The sequence below is a fragment of the Lutjanus erythropterus genome, chromosome 3 (genome assembly GCF_056507025.1).
Source record: "Lutjanus erythropterus isolate fLutEry1 chromosome 3, fLutEry1.hap2, whole genome shotgun sequence".
Taxonomy (NCBI): Eukaryota; Metazoa; Chordata; class Actinopteri; order Lutjaniformes; family Lutjanidae; genus Lutjanus; species Lutjanus erythropterus.
The window spans coordinates 45,428,154-45,449,105 of NC_139319.1; the positions used below are offsets into that span (position 1 = coordinate 45,428,154).

The 20,952-nt window shown below is 38.7% G+C and overlaps 2 protein-coding genes across 2 annotated transcripts; one reads left to right on the top strand and one right to left on the bottom strand.

Annotated features, from left to right (window-relative positions):
• Window positions 1–31: 31 nt before the first annotated feature.
• LOC146330903 (uncharacterized) lies at window positions 32–9,523 on the top strand. The gene is made up of 9 exons (XM_084710828.1): window positions 32–235; window positions 2,072–2,272; window positions 2,496–2,629; window positions 2,806–3,075; window positions 4,525–5,500; window positions 6,483–6,696; window positions 7,789–7,899; window positions 7,977–8,054; window positions 8,151–9,523. Exons 1-9 carry the CDS (start codon window positions 167–169, stop codon window positions 8,450–8,452), a joined length of 2,355 nt encoding a protein of 784 aa, XP_084566954.1. The 5' UTR covers window positions 32–166; the 3' UTR covers window positions 8,453–9,523.
• Window positions 9,524–13,717: 4,194 nt separating this feature from the next.
• LOC146330904 (beta-2-glycoprotein 1-like) lies at window positions 13,718–20,638 on the bottom strand. The gene is made up of 8 exons (XM_084710858.1): window positions 20,430–20,638; window positions 18,760–18,936; window positions 18,268–18,364; window positions 17,905–17,981; window positions 16,416–16,604; window positions 15,105–15,284; window positions 14,083–14,280; window positions 13,718–13,807 (listed from the first exon to the last, which is right to left on the bottom strand). Exons 1-8 carry the CDS (start codon window positions 20,503–20,505, stop codon window positions 13,743–13,745), a joined length of 1,059 nt encoding a protein of 352 aa, XP_084566984.1. The 5' UTR covers window positions 20,506–20,638; the 3' UTR covers window positions 13,718–13,742.
• Between the last annotated feature and the right edge of the window lie 314 nt (window positions 20,639–20,952).

Sequence of the window (20,952 nt, forward strand, 5' to 3'; positions counted from 1 at the left end):
AGAAAAGACGAAGGTTTGTCTGCGGCCACCGGAACCGCGAGACTGCACATCCGTGCTGCTAACTGAGCTCTCCGCTTAGTTTTTTTTCCTAGGATGGTGAAGTCAAACCGTGAATAGTTATTAAGCACGAAACGTTGTTAAGTATTATACAGTGTTTATTATCATTATGAGCGACATGTGGTGCAGGCACTGCAGTAAAGAGACAGACGAGAAGCCGTCGCTGATGAGTTTGGAGGTGAGAACTGAGCGCTAGCGTTAGTTAGCCATCTCTCCCCCCTCCCTCTACCGCCTATATATTTACGTCTTGGTTAGATATACAATTCGCCTCACTCACCAAACTTTAGCTAGCTCTATATCTAAGGTTTATAAACCGTAGCGAATGAGACAAATAACGTTATACAGTTTTTGAACGCCTCTGGTCTGTTCTCTGAAATACATCCACGATTAAAGCTTGCTTAATACTCGTGCCAGCGCTCGTTTGAGATGAACTGCGTCTCGCAGACGTATAGTGCATTCATGTGGTGTCATAATAATCGGAAAAATGATTTCCCCACTGGGGAAATTCACATGGACGCCCCCTCAAGTCGGAATAACAAATCGGAAAGTTGCCAAGATATTTGTTGTCGTCTATATGCAGAAATATGGTGAACAAGGCTAAATGTTTGGTCGATAACTTTTATTAATTCACCTATTACATAACATTTTTGATCATATGCAATTTGAAAAATAGTATTAATTTGTAACTTTAAGTTGCTATCCACATAGAGTGACCGAAATTAATTAGAAAAGTTAATTACAATTAGCCCTGATAACAAGACCCCTACTCTACATTAGTATGGTAGAAACTGTGACCATTCAAGGAGCACATTAATGCACCATAACATCCTGTTGGATCACCTGTAGGTAACCTGTAGTCTGCAGACCATATTCATAGCTGATGAAATAAATAAGTAATAAGTAAAGTGCATTTTTGATGGCTAAATGAAGCTGAAATAGAAAAGATCTCCCTACATTGTAACTGTGCTTTTCATAAGTCATATATATGTACACATATATAGCCTTTATTATTATCATCATCCACAAAATCTGTTTGTTAACAGATTAAAACTTCATTGCACAACATAAAACTAACATATCTGGCATTAAATATTACAATTACATCGAAAATTAGGATTTTATACAAATGTGGTGTTGTCAAAAGTAAGAGCCAATCAGAGCCAGTCAGGTCATCAATCAGGTGACAGCCAGGTGTTTGCAGTTGAAGGAGAGCAACCTGGCTCTAAAAACTGTGGTCGCCTTGATCTTGTGAGGTTATCCTTGCCCACGTATGCATGATGTCAGAGCAAGTCGAGATCAAGTTGAACATAAATCCAAACGGCATGCACTGTGCGGCAATCAACAGTGATCAATCCTGCACAGCCCTGACTCCTTTTAAACACACCTAGTTTCTAACAGCCTTCACATAAATATTGGTTTACAGAACATTTTCAGATAGTTATAGCTCAAGAAATCAAATATGTTATTGCCTTTCTCATTTTGCTAAGTGATATAACCTTTATCGTTGTTGTTGATATTATTATCAACCACACAATGTATGCTTGTTAATAGATTAAATGTATGTTGCACAACATAAGACTATCGGTGCATTTATATGCTAGAGTAGAGTAGGGGACATGTTATCAGGCTCAATGCTAATAAATAACATTTCTATTTAATCTAGGTCACTATGCGGACAGGAACTAATGGTTACAACTTAATATTATATTACAAATTAAATATGACCGAAATGGTATGTAAAATGTAAGTTAATAAAAGTTATCAACCGAACATTTTCTCTTGTTCACCATATTTCTGCATATGTGACGTCAACAAATCATAACTTGGCAACTCATTTCTTTATTGCTCCGATTTTCTGAGTTCAGGGGACATCCACGTGAATTTTCCCAGTCAGGTAACTATTTTTCCGACTAACAAGTGCTGTGACAACAAGGTGGTTATGCTTATAGTGGTATGATAACTTGTTTTGATGGACAGGTAGGCATTCTTTAAAATCACAGTCCTGTTTTAACAGAAACTGTTGCCAGAGCAGTACAGCCATACTTTGTGCAGCTATGACACAACAGGAGACACCGGTTTCAGGGCTGCCATAAAACTGAAGCTGTCGTCTGAGGAAGATGCAAAGAGATGGCTTGAAGATTTCCAGAGCTCTTCAGGCTTCACGTGGCGAGTGTCTAAAACTTACCCTAATGGTGGGCGCTACAACAAGTATCGAGTAAGTATTACCCACTCAACCATCCGCCCACCCTTGTAATTATACCATGAAACTTTTCAGTTTAACCACTGATAAGGATGTCAGGAGGAAAGCAGGTATTTTTCATGTGAAGATGAAGAACAGGAGTAGTTAAGATCGAAGAGTTTGTGTGCATGTCTTAATGTTTGCAGTTGTTGCATTCATTCAGTATATCTGCTTAACTTTCACTTTTTACATTTCACAGGTGGACTACAGGTGCCAACGTAACAACTTTGGGTACGTGAGCAAGAAGATGAACAAGACCACCAACACTTCCTGCCCTGCTACTCTGTTCCTGATCTTGAAAAGGCAGCTCGAAGAGGAAGATCGAAAGTCGAGGTTAGTAAAAAAAGGTTCAAGGTAAATCTTTGGTAGATAACTTAGTTGCTTCATCATAAAAAAAGGATTTTGGCGTGTGTCCTCAGTTGTGTCAATGATATGATGTCAAACACAAACAGTAATATGGTTTAACAAATCTCTCAGTAACGTCTGCCTCATTACCGTATTCACTTCAGGTCTGGAGATCCTCACATGAAGGACGGACTCTTCCTTCATGTTAACTTGCGCCATGAGCACAACCATGAGGTTTCATGTGGTGATTTCAAGCCGAGGAGAGAAGTCTCAGCAGAAACCATTGAAAAGCTGAAAAAGCTATTTGAAAGCGGCCACTCTCCTTCATCGGCACTCGATGTACTAAAGTATGATTTACAAGTGGGAGAACAACACAACTACGTGTATGCTGCTGCAGATCATTCTGTCTGTCCAGATTTGCAGTTTTGTTACAGGTGGGTAACTCATGCAATCAATCACAAAGGTCTTACATTTGTTTAATCTGCTACTGAATGACAGTTCCAGGTTGGGCTGGGCTAACTAGATATACATATAGAAAGACATGGCGATATGGACAAAATCAAATACACAATATTTTTGACCCTTGAACTCTATTGCAGCCATTCCCAAACTTAAAAATGCCATGACCCGATTTTAAATCTGGAAATCTTCTGCAGCCCACCCAAACCTTAAATCACAACTCTTATCAACACTGGAGACTAATCGTACCAATGACGAGATGTAAGATCCGTTCTGGTACTAATGTGCCTGGTCACCAAGTATGGTGTAACATCTGTTAAACTAGGTCAGATACAATGAAGAATAACACAATTTAAATCCCACGGATTACTTTTATTAGTTCTGATTACTTGATAAAAATATAAAAAAAATTGATCACCTTTTAATACAACAAAGAACTAATCGATTAATCAAGAAAATAATCAGCCGTGAAAGTTGCCCAAGACAGGTATGTGAAGTGTGCTGTTTTATATTAATGTTTTGTTAGTTTATGTAATGGGTCTTATCAGAACACTGAGGTTTATGTTGGTAAATGTCGTTTTTGCTCTGGTTTATAGTTCTAATCATGAGTGTGGTGGCTGTTGCATTTCGTCATATAAAGAGAGAGAGGTCCAAACACCAAAGAGCTCCCATTTATTTGGGTGACATTTCAAGCTCCAGGCTCTTCCTCACACTGCTTCAAGTGCATACATATACGTATTCTTAAATACCCAAAATTCATCGACCACGTCAGGGTTCAACAGTAGTGTGTTTTTTTCACTTGCCCAAACACACAAGTGGGTCAGAAATCTACTTCCTCAAAGTCAATTTTCACTTGCCCCTGTACAAATTGTTTTATTTATTAGAGGTAATCAAATAACAACAAAGACCAAAGTTGATTTTCATGTTTAATCAAGGGCTGTAACATCAATAAAATGTCAGAAAATAGTGAAAAATGACCAGTCCAAGTCCAATCAAGTCCAAGGTGATGTCTTTAAATGTCTTGTCTTGTCACTATAAAACCCAATCAGAAAATACCAATCTGTCCCAAAATATTTTTCTATTTTATTGTTTTTTGTTGCATTTCTTCACCTCAGCTGAAACTCAATATTATGTTGATGTAGTGACTGCTATGTAGATTTTATTTCGTGCTGTGCTGTCTCTATAATTCTGCTAAAAAAAAGATTTATACTTGGCTGTATTGATTTTTTCTCACTACCTCTTATACCTAGTCTAATATCATGATATCAGTATAATAATGATATACAGCCCAGCCCTAATTCTGGCATTGTCTTAAAAATATTACGATTAAAACAAACATCATAATATCCCAGCATCTATGGGAGCTGTGGTGAAGTTCAGTTGAAATGTTTTTATCACCGAAAATGTCTTATTCTTTATTGCAGGTTGTACTACAGACTGTTCAAAAAAACAAAGGGCGCAGCAGCAGGGGAAGAAATGTTCAAAGATCTTGAACAAACCCTTGAGAATTACAACAAGGATCAAGGGGATGTCTGTGCCAGGATGTGCAAAACCACTGACGATGAGATGGTGATTGCCATATGCACCCCAATGATGAGGAGGGTCCACGCCACGCTCAGAGAGAGCGGCGAGATGGTGTTTGTGGACTCCTCTGGGACTTGCGGCCGCCACAAGCACCGTATTTTCCTGCTCCTCACCCATTCCTCAGCTGGTGGTTTGCCTTTGGGCGTATTTATCACCACCTCTAAAACCCAGCCAACCATTTCAGCTGCTATAGAGCTGCTACAGACGGTCCTTCCACCTGACAGGTTCTTCGGCCACCCAGAGGGACCTCTTGTTATCATGACTGACGACTGCTCCGCACTCAGACAGGCGCTGCGTGGAGCATTCCCCGAAGCCACATTGGTCCTTTCTGTGTTCCACCTCCTTCAGGCCATGTGGAGGTGGCTGTGGAGTGGTCCAAATGGAGTTCCCAAGCAGCACAGGGCCCACCTCCTGAGCTCCTTCAGAGGTCTGGTGTATGCTTCCTCACCAACGGCTCTCATGGAAGGCTACACCATGCTGATGAAGGACCACATTGCCTCACAGCACCCAAAGTTTGTGCGACACCTGCAGGAGGTCTTCAAGCGGCGAGAGGAGTGGGCCATCTGCCTGCAGTCACAGCTGCCCACCAGAGGGACCCACAGCAACAACTATGTGGAAAGTGCCATGAGGGTGGTGAAGGAGAAGGTCCTCCACCGACTGAAGGCCTACAATTTGACACAGCTGGTGGACTTTGTGGTCACAAGGATGGAGGCACACTACGTCCGCCACCTCACAGATGTTTCCAACAATCTGCTGCAAAGTTCTCTGAAGAAGGAGTTGGAATCAGAGGAAATTGGGAGAGACTCCATTGTGCAGGTGTACTATTGTGGCATGCAGATGTACAGCTTAGGTCACACAGTAGCTTACACCTGGGCAAAATTATTTTACATTTATTCTAACACCATCTACAGTGTAAAGCTAGAGTTTCAAACTGACAGAAAAAGAGCCAGTGTGGTTTTAGGAATTTATTCCAACCAAGCAAGAGCACACCTGATATAACCTGATATATATTTATCTACACTGACCTCCAAGTGAACTTCACAGAGTAGTATAATCAGAACTAATAGGCGTCACCTTTATGTGTGTGTGTGTGTGTGTGTGTGTGTGTGTGTGTGTGTGTGTGTGTGTGTGTGTGTGTGTGTTTGGGAGTCTGATTGAGCCCTACATGAGTGCACAAGATGAGTGTAACATTATACTTTGACAATGACAAGCAATGACCAGTCCAACACTGCAAGCTGATCTCTGTAAGTTGTCTGTCAATGTGAAGTTAAGTCCATTATCCTGAAAACAAAAGCCCACTGCTCTGAAAATACACACTCTGGAGTTGGTGTTCAGTGACTGCCTGCCTTACTACTTTCCAGACTCCATTAACATATTAATTTAACCATTATACACTAACTCATTTGACAAACATATAACATAATTCGATGTTAATGTTAACTCCATGTAAAGTGAATGATGGACAGTGTGCAGAATTACATAGGCCAGAACAAAAACAGACATTCTGCACCAGGAATGGAAATTCTGATGCCTGTAGCCAGTATTTTGACTTAACTTGTTTCCTTAATATCTGATGATATTTCATTGTCATTTTATGATTTAGTACAATAAATATATACATACTTTGCCTCAAAAGCACAGTGGAGTGCATTGGGTGAAGGCTGGACATCTCTAGCTCAGTTGTGCGTGTATGTCGCATGGCCTCAACTGTAATATTTAAAAGATATATGAATATTTCAAAACGGAGTTCCACACATTCTAAAATGGACTTGCCCTCTTCATTTTGCCAATTCTGCAGGAAGACCAAGACAACTACACTGTGACAAGCTCAACAAACGCTGCCGTGTCCCACCACGTCAACATGGCCATCGGCTGCTGCACGTGCCGGGCAGGGATTATGGGTGGACACTGTAAGCATCAAGGCGCAGTAGCCAGGATATTTAGACATAATGACACCTTCCTTCATAGCTTGTCACCAGACACATGGAAGCTGTACTATCAGATCGCCACCGGTGAGTTTCTAACCTCATTGCCTGGTCAAGTTTATTTATATGTATAATATAACATATAGTGGTGAAACCCTTGTCTCGTAACTGTTTCAGCTGTTCTATAACATGAATGAGAGCAACCCATCTGAGTACTTAGCTCCTGCATTATATCCCCACCCCTTTTGAGTGAAAACAACCACTCTGAAATAAAAATTAAAAAAAAACTTATTACTTTCCAGCTATTAGGAGCCAAAATCGTCTGGACAGTCAGATGAACAATCATGCTATGCAATGCTATGCTATATATCAGTGATCAGCGTTATTACATAGAAGAAATTAAAGAAATAGAGGTCCTTTCATTCTGACTTCAGCAAAGTGGATGAACCTGACATATAACTACCTTATTGAGTCTTCAGGTGATATATTTATATATATTTTGATATATATCTGTCACTTTTTTATATCGTTAAGACACTTTATTTTACTGTTTTGGTGCTCATGAACCAAACTCCATTCTAAAAGTTGGTGACTTACAGCTGGGCCATATTTTTTCACAGTAAAAGCTTTCATTCCAGCATCACAAAGACTCTTTTCTGATTCACCTTGATCTACAGACACAATCAGCACACATGCCATTTACTCACTTACATCATTATGATGAAGTGTTTGTCACCGGTACACACACTGACTGGCCAGTGGTACAGTGTTTGTTCTAGCATGGTTGGCTCTCACCTGTACATACATATGCATAAGAGCGAAAACGATGAGTGGATTAATCGATTAGTTGTCAAGTATCGCCAACTTTTGATAATCGATAAATCGTTTGAGTCATTAAAAAAAAAAAAACTCATTCTCTGATTTCAGCTTCTCACCTGCAAATATTTTCTAATTACTTGTTTTTGACAATAAACTGAAAATCCTTTATTTGTGGACAAAACAAGATATTTTTGGAACAGTTTTCCCGAAACAGTTATCAACTTTTTTAAAACTATTTTTTTGACATTTTATGGCTGAAAAGAAAATGACTGACAGATTAACTGATATTGAAAAGCTCTAACATATACATAAAACAATCATGTGGTAACCTTTGACCACTGTGCATTTTCTCTCCAACAGGAAAGGATGTTCCAGACGACTGGTTTCAGACTTTGGTACAGGATAAACCATCTCTGTCTGAGAGAACTGCTGAAGTTTGTACTGATGAAATCTACTGCCATCCTCTCACAGGTAAGTCAGTGAGGGCACACTTCATAGTACATTCATATTCATAGTCACATCGAGTGTTTTAAAATCTTTCTCTTTAGACTCAGATGCTGAAAGCTTGTCCGAGCCAATGGAGGAATCGCTGATTCAGCCAAGTACCTCAGAGGAGACAGATTCCGGTACAGCTGAACAAAATAATTGATGTGTAAAACATTGTTTAGTTTGATAGAAGGGTACATTTGTTAAGACGACTCTCCATGAATCATTTTTCCCAGGTGAGCTGGCCCTCAAGGAAAGGCTGAACAGCGTTTTCCTGGACATGACCAAGAAATTGGACAACCCTGACTTCACTCATGCCATCGCTTCATTTGTGAAGACTTATGACAGCATCAAAACAGACAGCGCCATGGTGTCAGCTCTTTCATCATTTGGGAAGTCCCTCCAAACAAAGGTCATAGGCTGCAAAAGACCGAGAGGAGACCTTCAGACTTCCACCCAAATTGGAGCGCAGACATCCGTGTCGGCTGTCCTGAGCAGTGGACAACCCACAAAGTCGGCAAGAAAGGAGCAGGCCTAAGCGAGAACTGGAGGAAAACAAAGTGCTGTGGAGGAGAGCATGTGCCCTGGGGGACCCACTAACAACCACCCACACTCCCAGATGTCGGATACTCAGCTTCAGTGCTCTTCATCCTCCCCCATCCTCCCATGTCTGAACATAACTGGTGATTCCTCTTACAGTCCTGTACACAACTACTCACTGTTGAGTGATTCTTGTCTGTTACACCCTGATATCTGTCAGAAACAAGTCCAGAAACGTTCAAGTTACTATGAAATATATAAATAGTTTATTGTTTTGCATGCATTCATTTAGTTAGTAATCTGTCCTCTGGCTTTGCTTTACAACATGCAACATTTGTGTTATTGCCAGATAGTTACAAGTAGGAAATTAGACAGAAGGTTGGAAATCACAACACCAACAAACCTACAGAGTGAGCAGTGTTGTCAATACTATTGATAATTGTTTAGTCTGACTGATATAATTGACTCTTCGCTAAGCCCCGCCTCTAAACAGTGACAGTTAAATCATAGGTTAGCAACCGTAACTAGAGCTGTCAAGCTTTCCGCTATGAGAAGAGCAATTCTCGGCATTTCATGAGTCTGTACGTTTTTTTGTAGTCTCTCAAAAACATGTTCAAGAGCACATGTGGCGAATGGATTAAACTCTGTTTTCATCTGCTCTAACATAAACTGTGAACATTAGCATGTCTGGCTAACTACTTCCAGCTTACTGGCTACTGGCTACAACTTTACCTCCAGGCAAATTTGTTAGATACCACTGCATCTGTATCTGTTTTGTGGGGGTTTGAGGAGGAGGATGTGAGCTGATGCAGAATCAAAGTTGGCTGAGGACAGTGCATCTCCCTCTGGCTCACTGTCTCAAGTCTAAGCCAGGTTAGCTTAGCTTTCATTCTGGCTCTCTTCCACGATCACGGTCCTGCTGGTCCCAGCGAGTCCCTGCACTTCCTTTTCCCACGTCAGTGAGTGTGATTTCTATCATGTAGATACACCTGCTGAATTTCACCATCCAACCAATGTTTGCTTAGATGTAAGCTAGCTTTAGCCTCAGTCTGTTAGCGTTAATGTTACATGTATGCAGCTGCTAGCTAACTTTACATTAACACTTTCACAGGTTCTTGTTGTAAAACATGTCAGATGGAAACATTGAAACATCGACTGGAGACTTCTCAGCTGACTCATGTCAAGTTAGCAGTAGCTTAGATCAGCCAGCTACACTTCTTCTTGTGAGTCGTTATTTTAGTTGACAAAATCCACCGTCGTTGGCTAGAAATGAGAAGCTGCTTTTGTTTACGGACCTCGTGTTTCAACAGTTAGTCCCAGTTTTGATGTTAAATCTGTCACCGTTATCACTTTAAACTGCATAGATGCAGCACGAGACTGAAAAGCTTGACAGGCATAGCAACAGTAACTAAGGAGGGCGGGGCTTATTTAGTTAAATGTCCAAATTGTAAAGATCAGTTAATCACATACCTTGGCTTTCACATTACACATTTGAGTGATAACTGTACCTCTACATACAAGCAGCCAGGTTTTCATGAACTTTTCTGTGGTTTGGACATCCTGAAATCAGCTTGAATCTAATATTCATTGTGTAATCTGTTCTGTTTACATCTTAGTATCTCCAACATTGCCACTCATCCAGGTTACTGACTAGGATGACTCACAATGAACCTCTACATTACTCTAAGGTCGATGTAGAGCAGCTTTTATTTCTGGGTAAAATTCCTACTGTTTGGCGCAGGAAAAAACTAAAATATTTCAGAGAAATAAGCATGATAGAGCATAGTAACCCATGTAAACTCTTCATAAATACAGTGGGGATCCGATGCCAGATCTTATACGTTTCCTCTACACCACATTTATGGTAATGACCCATCATCATTCACAAGAGTTTGGAAAGTGGCTGTAAACATGATCTTGGCAAAGGTGAGCTTGTGTCAGTAAACATGCTTCTCTCTGGCTTTTTATTTGAGGCGAGAGAATAAACACTTTTATATTAACATTGTTGAGACCACTTCACCTTTGGCTGTAAAAATGTATACTGTCAGCTAAAAACTACTGAAGTTCTCATCTGTGTGCAGTGCCTCTTTACTTTGGACCCAGACATTTCTGCTTATTCCCACGATTAACACAAAGCACACAAAAGGGCATGTTTACAACTGAGGACACTCCTTGCTGAAGTTTTGAAAGTGGAATTCTTTCTCATTCTTGCTTGATATACGACTTCAAGTACCCAACAGTCCAGAGTCTCTGTTGTTGTAATTTGCTCTTAATAATGCACCACAGATTTTCAATGGGAGACAGGTCTGGACTGCAGGCAGGTCAGTCTAGTACCTGAACTCTTTTACTATGAAGCCTCGCTGTTGGAACACGTCCACAATGTGTCTTGGCATTGTCTTGCTGAAATAAGCAGGAAGAAAAAGACAGACATAGACATGCAAGAACCACTCATAAACAGGTTTGTTCTTAAGTGGTTTAAACGAGTGTTTTTGCATTCATCTTTTTTCTCATATTTTGAATTTTCTTTAAGATATAAATACAATTTATGAGGTCTGGACCTGTCATACAGTCATGTGCAGTCAGTCTGCTGGTATCTAAACCAAATGTTTTTCACTAAAGACTGTATATTTCAATAATTTGAAGACACTTTGAGTTTGAAAAATAAATTACGCTTCATAATTATGTTTCTGTTATCCTGTTTGACTACATTATGCATTATTACCTACTGTCAGGTGTACTGGTCGTACATCTTCACATGCATACATCCTCGAACTCTGCGATGGGAACTTTTCCTTGACTTCCTCCTTCCATTGCAGTCGTTGATCAGTTTGCTGTGGCAAGATGTTTTGTTTTCTTTGAAGCCATTCTCATATCAAGACATTTCTTCTTACCTTCAGTTAACACAGTATTAACACTCATTTTTCTTGTTTCTTTGCTTTAGCAGGTCCTTTAATGCCAATTGTGTGTTGAGAAACTTTGTTCTTAAACTGTTGGACTATTTGCCCATCCAGTTTTTCACAAGGTGCTGAACCTCACCCCATACATGCTTTTGAACAGCTGAGCCTTTTGAACTCAATCGTGATACTGTCATCCAGAGCTGGTCCTGACCTCCCCGAGGCCCTAAGCAAAATTCTGCCAAAGCTGTGTAAACCATTTGCCACACAGTCACACCCCAGTGCTTCCAGTACAGTCCTTCCTCCTTTAAATCAAATTGCTTCATCTGTCAGTCTAAGAATAAGTACATCTATACAGAACAGACTGAGAAACAAAAAAAACAACATTTATTGAATAGAATATGTTGTTTACAATCTTAAGGTAAGTGGATATTGACATTAACATAAAATTTTTGAATATGTAAAATGTAGAAAACTGCATTAGGTCAGAGTAGTAATCCATGTGTGGCAACTGTAAATGCTGTAACTAAGTACTTTTACATCAAGCTGTGTACTTATTTGAGCTACTTGTACTTGAGTGTTTCCATTTTATCCAACTTCATACTACTTTACTACATCCCACTGGGAAATGCTGCACAAAGGTGCAAAAAGGGTGTTTCCTGACTTTTTAGAGATTTGTGGTTCTCACAGGACAGCCACGCTCCAAACATGATGCTCTTCTAGAATATGACACTTTTCTGTAGATTAAACCAGCCAACAGTGGCTGATAAAGTAGTTAAAATGAGCTCAATCTTAAACATCTACAGCAGTAACACTAAAGCAGTAATATTAATCCAAAAACATCAGACATTATAACACTGACAGGGAACATTTTACTGCAACATGACCACTTTTCCTTTAAGTATATTTAGCTAATACATACTCTTACTTAACTTCCTGGGTGAACTGAACCTTGACTGAGAGACAAATAATCATTGTCTTATTTTAAAATGCACCTCTGAGGACTCACATCATGTCCATATCTAGTCTGGACAGACACAGGCTGGTCCACAGAGGATGTTGACAGGAGCTCCATCACGCACTGAAAACTTAATGTTACTTTTAAGTTTAAGTTTTAAAACTAGATTCAGGAACAGGACCACACCACTCTCTACTAAACTCTATCATCTGCATCTCGCTAATTAAACCACCTGCACCTCTCTGCTCCAATCACCTGTGCATACCTATATAAGGACATCTAACCTTCTCCCATTCGTCTCAGTTCTCATGATCCCTCCCCACCCAAGACCAAGACCCGCCCATCCTCATTTTTCTGCAGGCAGCATGCAGCTTAGTGATCGTCCCTCATCAAGAAGAGCCCAGGTTCAACCTCATCCATTTCACTTGTCTTCCCTGCGTCCATATGGATCTCTGCTAGGACGTGTCCCCAACCTGAGTCTCATCCCTCAGGTTCCCAGCCCTGCAGCTCCATGACAAACCAACCCCTTTCATCCCTCTCCTCAACCCCTTCATTCCTTTCCTCAACTGCTTCATTCCTCAAACCCTTTGTCCTTTTCCTCAACTCCTATATCCTTCTTCTCAACCCCTACATCCCTCAAATCCTTCATCCCTCTCCTCGACCCCTCAACCCTCAAGGCCCTCATCCCAAACCCTTCATCCCTTCATCCCTCATCCCTCAAACCCCTCATTCTTCAAACCCCTCATCCCTCATCTCGTCCTCCTCATGCCTCACTTCAAACCCTATATCTTTCTCCTTGACCCCTACATCCCTCAAACCCTTCATCCCTCTCCTCAACCCCTACATCCCTCAAACCCTTCACCCCTCTCCTCAACCCCTACATCCCTCAAACCTTTCATTCCTCTCCTCAACCACTACATCCCTCAAACCTTTCATTCCTCTTCTCAACCCCTCAGCCCTCAAACCCTGCGTCCATCATCTCAACCCCTTCATCCCTCTCTTCGACCCCTGCCATCCCTCCACACATGACCCTCTTTCCATCTCCTGGCTCTGCTGTCGTCTGTTAACAATTAACCTGTATACCTTTTAAACTGAGTTAAGTTTTTGAGCATTTCACAACTTTCACAGTCTTTGTTCCCCTGTCTAATTTTTTTAAACATGTTGCAGGCATCAAATTAATCAAATTGTATATTTACAAAAAGCAATAAAGTTTATCAGTACTGTATTCAATTGAATAGAAGTCGAAAATTATTTGCAAATCATTGCATTTCTGTTTTTATCTACATGTTACACAGTGACCCATGTCTGAAATGCTGATTTTTTTATTGTTTTACAGTCAGACCATATTGTTTAATGTTAGGGAGCAGAACACACCAGCACATTTCCCATATATTGCAGTAGTTTAATAATCATCAGGCAAGGGATCTGCTGCTGCTTCAGCATTGTGTGATCTCTGATGGAAGTGAGCTCGAGTGAAGGCTGTAGTCAAGATGGCTGGGCTCTAGAAAAGAGACACAGATACAAAGAATAGGTTAGAATGAAACACTTACTATAATACATGTACAGATAATAATATAATAATCAAAGTCAAGTATGAAGTATGACCTTCATCAAGTCACAGAAAACCAAACTCAAGCACATTTATAATAAAAGAAAAAGATACAGAGAACATTTGCCCTTTCAGTCATCTGTACAAAAGTACAAAAACAAATGAATAAAATAAAATAAATCCTGACTTGATTTTTTGGTTATTGTTTTTCTTTTAAAATGCCTTACTTTCAAAGCAGTCAGGGATTTTGAGATTTCCATCGATGCACTGCGTTGGCACTGCGTAGCCGCAGTTCCTGGCCTTGTTCTTGCAGTAGACCGAGATGATTTCTTTGTGCAAGATTCTGTTAGGACTCAGGTCTGCGATCCAGAGTTTCCGTCCATTGTACAAAATTCTTCCTCGCCCTATGCCAACACTGCATGGAGCTGTACATCACAAGGGAAAGAAAAAAACATTACAGTGAAAATACAGTGTTGAACTGTTTTTGAGTGCTTAGTTGCATTATTGTCATATATATATATATATATATATTTGTTTTGTTTTTTTTCACTTAAATGTGTTTAAAATACAAATTGAATCACTTTTTAGGATTTTGTAATTCTGGGCAGAAGATGTAATTGCTAACAAAATACTTGTTAGCAGTTACAGAGCTTGTATTTGTATTATTTTAAATACTGAAAATACATTATTGAATGTGTAATTTTATTCAAATGAAACATATTTTTATCTCCAGGTTCAAACAATGGAGGAAAAAAAAAATTTAAAAAATAGTCCAACAACAGTTTTTTTTAGTGAAAATATATTATTGAAGGATATATATGAAATATATATGTCTTTTCTATTATATTCATTAAATATATATGCTCATTAAGCTTTAAATAAATGAGTCTACATAAACAAAAGTATTTGACAGTACATGTAATGTGTGTTCTTTGTGTTGTAACTGAGTTTGTATGATGGAGTTGACAAAATCCTCAGTCGCAAAAAATGAATAAAAAATGAGATCCCTAGGAGGCTGGCCTGTTACAAGGTTCAATAGCCCAAGAGTTTGATCTTTTAAAATATTTTCCCAGCATAATTGAAGAGTGAAAATCAAACCCCCCTAAAAATCCAGAGTTGCCCCGATTCCCAAGAATGATTGTGCAACCCTTTTCTACAAAGCTAACTCTGAAAAACATGACTACAAGCAAGTCTTAACTCATTTAAAATCAGTCATGTAAAAAGGTTCTGATTTTGGTTGTAGTCCTACCCTTGCAGGACGGCCTTTCAGACCAGCTCCCATCCCGCTGACAAACAATCTCGAGGCTCCCTTCAATTACAAAGTCTCCATTGCAGCCATATTTGACAGTTTCCATGAAATAGAATTTTCTCTGGTCGTCAGTTGACTTGTAGCCCCTGTCGATGTTCTCCGGTGGAGGGCAGGTCACCACTGTAAGGGGAACAATTTTAATCCATTCATTAGAAAATCTCTGCCAATAAAAATGTAGCCAGACATCTGTGTTTTCATATATATATATATATATATATATATATATATACCATCTGTTCTCTCCAATTATCACAGGGTTTTGCATTTTGAAGTGTACTTTAAAATTTCCCCTGAGGAAGGTGAAGACCAAATTGCATCTGATTTGTTAATTATCCATATCCTCAAAAACTGTTTTGTCACATGGTGCCAAATGATAGAAAGATCTACCTGTCCTATTTGTCCATGAATGAAATATCTGGCACCCAATCACAAAGTGTATGTGTCAAAAAGAGATATAAATTATGATAACTGAATTTTAATCATTAATCATTAGCATTTGCAATTATTTGGCTCACTGGTGGGTTGCCAGTGAGCCACTGGAAGGGAGCTCTTCTAGCGGACAAAATGTGATAAAGCACCCTCTAGAGCAGTGATTCCCAACTTGGGGTCTGGGCTCCCCTCAGGGGGTCCCCAAGGCTTTTTCTACTCTGACGTCATGAAAATCAGTTTTCCATATTAACTATAATCATAATTTATATAAAAGTCTGTATACAAAACCATTTAGATATTTCTTTTGTCCTAGGCCAAGGCCACATCTTGGTGACCTCTCAGGCCATGATAAAGAATCATTATGATTCTTTTAGTAAGGATGAGTGTGTATAAGCTGATTCTGTTGGGCTGTTAAAAGAAAGACTGTTAAGTTTATAAAAGAAAAGAGACATTAAAAGTATAGATCCTAAGAATATGCACAATTACAATTTATGTTTTTTGACAGTTAAGCGTTTGAATACAAAATATACTTTTGATGTGTTCTAGTGGAGAGACATGATAAAGTGCCCTCCAGAGTGCCCTCTAGAGCAGGGTTTCCCAAACCTGGTCCTCAAGGCACACTGCCCTGCATGTTTTAGACGTCTCCCTCCTCCAACACACCTGATAAAAATGATCAGGTTGTTATAAGGCTTCTGCAGGGGCTTGATGACGAGCCGATCATTTGATCATTCTTCTTATTCATTATTTCTTATGACTCATAAACTGACACTAAGTCATTTGGCGAACTTTCAGCATTCATTTGAACCGAACTAACCGTCATACCTCGACATTCAGGTGTCTTGGTCCAGGTGCCATTGACGGTGCACTCTGCTCTTGCGTTGCCGACAACAGTGTATGGAGGCAGGCACTTGTACGTCCCTTGGGTGCCGTAAACAGTGGTGTTCCCTCTAACCCTCGTGTCATAAACGATCATCCCAAACTCTGGAATCGGTGCGAGACCACAGGTCACAGCTACAAGAGAAGAGCCAGAATATGTCAACTTATTGTATGTGTCTTCACATATAATTCATACTTGTGCTATTCTTGTTTTTCTCCCCCCAGATTTACAGCAAAGCAAACTCAGATTAGTTTTGCTCCATTTCTAGATAACAAGTATAAATGTGTGCTTTCAGGCCTGATATCAAATGGAGGGACTGAATTTTTCAAGTGTGTGATTAAGAGATGAGATGAGGAGGCGAGCAACTCGGATAAACCTTTATTGATCTCCAACTGGGAAATTCAGTTGCTACACTGTAAAAGAAAAATGAAAAATAGAGTTTTTTCTGCTAGCCTGTAGTGCTATTTATCCATGTAGAAAGTTTGAGATGTAGAGATGTCTGCCTCGTCTAGATATAATGGGATTAAATGGCACTCTGCACCAAAAAATGCATTTGAAAAATTCAAAGCCAGCGTTTCTTTCCAAAATTCATGACCCAGATACCTTAAGGTAATCCACAGAGCTTGTTATGGGCAGTTTTATGTAGGAACTACTTTCTTTCTGCGGTAGAATCTACTGGAACTACTTTAAAATCTCCCAGAAAGACAGTAGTTCTGAACTACTCAACAAGGTCTGTGGATTATCTTGAGTAGACGCTGGTTTTGAGTTTTTCAAATGTATTTTTTGGGGGGACTTTGATCACCACAAGACAAATACCATTTAGTTTCATTATATTGAAGAGAAGGCATTATCACAAAAACTCTGCAACTCACACCAAATCTACACAGATGAATAAATAGCACTACAGGCCTGGGAAAAACATGGCTTTTTCATTTTGGGGTGAACTCTCTCTTTAAGGAATACCTTCTGAGTAGTTTTTTAAAGTTTGATAATAATAAGTTCTTCATGGTCAATCAATGATCAAACTAGGATGACTAAAAATATTAAATTAATATTTCCATTCTTGTTTCTCCCCTTGTTGCTCTATCTTCTAAAAAACGTGATAGAAGATAAAATACTTTATTCCTCCCTTTGACGGGGACCCCGACAACCCACTCAGCGACTCCTTGCTGGTTCCCATACCTCAGTCTGAAAACCTCTGAGCTACAATATAGTATAAAATTGAGTATTTATAGTTAATAGTTTGGAGAATACTAAAGATAAAAATGAAACTTTCAGAAATACGGGACTGAGGAACAAAGGAAATTACAAAATATGTCTGCTACTACACCTGCTGGCAATAAGCAGAGATAACTAGAGAAAGTAAAATAATAGAATAACAGTAGAAAGTAGAAGGTACAGTATCTATTGTGTGTTTTATGCTTTCTATTTTACCCTTGCACTCTGGTGGTGGTTCGCTCCATGCTCCGTTGGCAAGACACTCAGCGCTGTCAGCTCCTGTCATGATGTACCTGTGCAGAGCAGCAACATTCATTCACTTCATGCTTACATTCCAAATGAACACATGAACAGACAAAACATGTTTGATCTCCACCACAACTAATATGAGATGTGAGTACATTGGCAACAAAAATCATGTTTTCAGGAGATTCTGTTTGTCTGTTTATGATGGCAAAAGTGAGAAAATGGGTAGTTAACTGTAATGGCATTAGTAGAAACTTGCCAGTGATAATAAAACAGATTACAAACAGATAGAATATATGACATTATAACCAAAAGTGTGCGTTCTTGTTTTACCCTTCATTACAGGTATAGTTGATGGTGCTCTGGTACACAGTATCCTCATAGTACAATTCTCCATTAGACACCGGATCAGGATAGGGACACTGTTTCGCTGCAGGACAGAGGACATGTGGGAATGAATTTTTTTTTTTTTTTTTTTTTTTGGCATTCTGTTACTGCATGTTGTTAAAAGAAAAGGAGATCAAACACAGTGGTAAACATGCTCTTGTCCTGACCTTTTTGGAACATGTCGCAGGCATTAAATTCAGAATGTGTGTATATTTATGAAAAACAAGTTTGAGCATCAACTGTATTCAATTATATTCAACTGAATACACATTGAGAAGGATTAGCAAATCATTCCATTCTGTTTTTATTTACGTTTTTCATAACATCCCAACTCTTCTGGAAATAAGGTTGTATGTTCATATTATTCAAATAAAAGTTCCCTTAAAAATGTTTATGTTTCCTGTTAAAATGTAATAACTCAAGCCTATAGAGACGCACGCCTGCAAAACAACTTGGTTTTGGTCCATTCTCCGCTGGCGGTGCAGACAATCGTCCGGGGGCCCGACACAGGGGTGTGACCCTTTTTACAGGACAGTGCCAACTCCGCACCGGGGCTGAAGAACCTCTGGAGCCCGGCCATCTCAATGTTACCTGCCAGCTCAGGTCTAAAACACACTGCAGGGACAGATGGATTAAATGATAGCTGCGTACATCTCTGCTTGAAAACATGATCCAATAGATTTACATTATCCAGCAATCATTCTAACCCTGTTGTTCTAACACAGCAAGCTTTATATTAAAGTGCTTGCAAAAAGTATTAGTTAATAGGTAATAATAACCTCATAAGATGCTTATTAACATTAATATGCATTCACAAGACTTTAAAAGTGTTAATAAAAGAATATAAACATGTTTATTAATAGATTATAACAATAGGATTAGACTATTAGTGCATAATAAAGGATTAATTAACCTTATTGAACACTATTTACAAGTTTCTTATAAGTGCTTATAAATGTCTTATAATTTTACAATAAACATTTTTTTATGCTATTATCAACCCTTATATAGTCACATATTATTAATTAACACTTACTGCAAGCATCTTAATATAAAATACAAAAGGGATTGGTAATACAAAACTTGAATAAGTAGTTTACATACTCAAGATGCTTATCAACATTAATGTGTGTAAATTAAACTATAAAAGTGCTTGGTAATTGCATAATAAAAATGTTAAGTGTTAGATTAAAACAATAGGGTTGGACCTGAGCAAAAAGCCTGAAAATAAAAAAAATATTATAATAATAAATCATGATTAATGGTTAATAGATGCACAATCAAAGATTACATAACCATAACTAACTTTGATCACACTTTAGATCCAGTACCCTTAAAATACATTAACTAACTGCTAATAAGTGCATAATAAAGGATTTATTAACCTTAATCAACACTGTTTACAAGTTTGTTATAACTGCTTATAAATGTCTTATAATTTTAAGATAAACATGTTTTATCAACCCTTATATAGTCACATATTAAGATATTACTTAATGGGTTCATAATCAAAGATTACGTAACCACAAGCTAAAAATGCACAATTGGCTGTTGATAGGTGCATAATAAGGCATTAATTAACCTCAATCAGCACTGTTCACACACTGTTCAGATACCCTCAAAATGCATTAGTTACCTGTTAGTAACCATTTAACATAATGGCCATTTTTGACATGTTTTTTACAAGTACTTTTAAATGCCTTACAAACTTAACACTTACTTATAAAGACATATTAATGTTAATAAGCATCTTTTGAAGGCCTTATAACCTGTTCACTAACACTTATTCCAAGCACCTTAATATAAGGTGTTATCAGAAAGGGTATAAACATAAAACATTCAAATCAAAATGTATTTCTGTGTTGAATAACACTGAGTTGAAGTATTTTTCATACACAGGCCATCAGCTCAGACATGTTGGAATATCAACACATTGAAACAAAACTTAATACGATCATTAACTTAAACAAATGCCTTTAGAATCAGTGTCTCGAAAGATAAAGAGATTACCTGATGCTAAAGCCATAAAAACAGCAAAGTAATAAGTGTGTACGCATGCAGCTCAAGCCATATAATGTCACATAAAAGCTATTAATAACAACACATACCACTGTCTTGTCCGGATGTCACGGTGATAAAAACACCAAACAGACACAGCACAATTAAAGTCAGAATGTGTTCCATCTTGGGTTGAAATGTTCAGATGGTCCTCTGTTCTCTCCGGTGGTCTCTGGCTCAAATACTAAATCTCTGTCCTCTCTTTCACTGCTGTTTGTGTTTCACTAAAAGTCAACAGATAAGAGCAGCATGAAGTAACTCCTCTCTCTCTGCAGAGCCTTGTTTTTGTTTTCTCCCTTTTTTTTCCTGCCTTGTAACTTTTTACTGGAAATGACACACTCCAGCAGTGGACTTTCGATATTACACAACACCCGAAAAATATCTTGGCCTCATTTTGCTCTTTCTTAAGTCTTTTTAAAGAGCTTAGCATGATGAGACAGAGATACCATACCACCAAATACCATACTATACCATATATAATATATTTCCATGTATGTATGTCAGTAAAAAGGTTTCTCTCAGAGAGCCACAGATTTGATATCAGTGTCCAAATTTACAGAAATAACATGATAC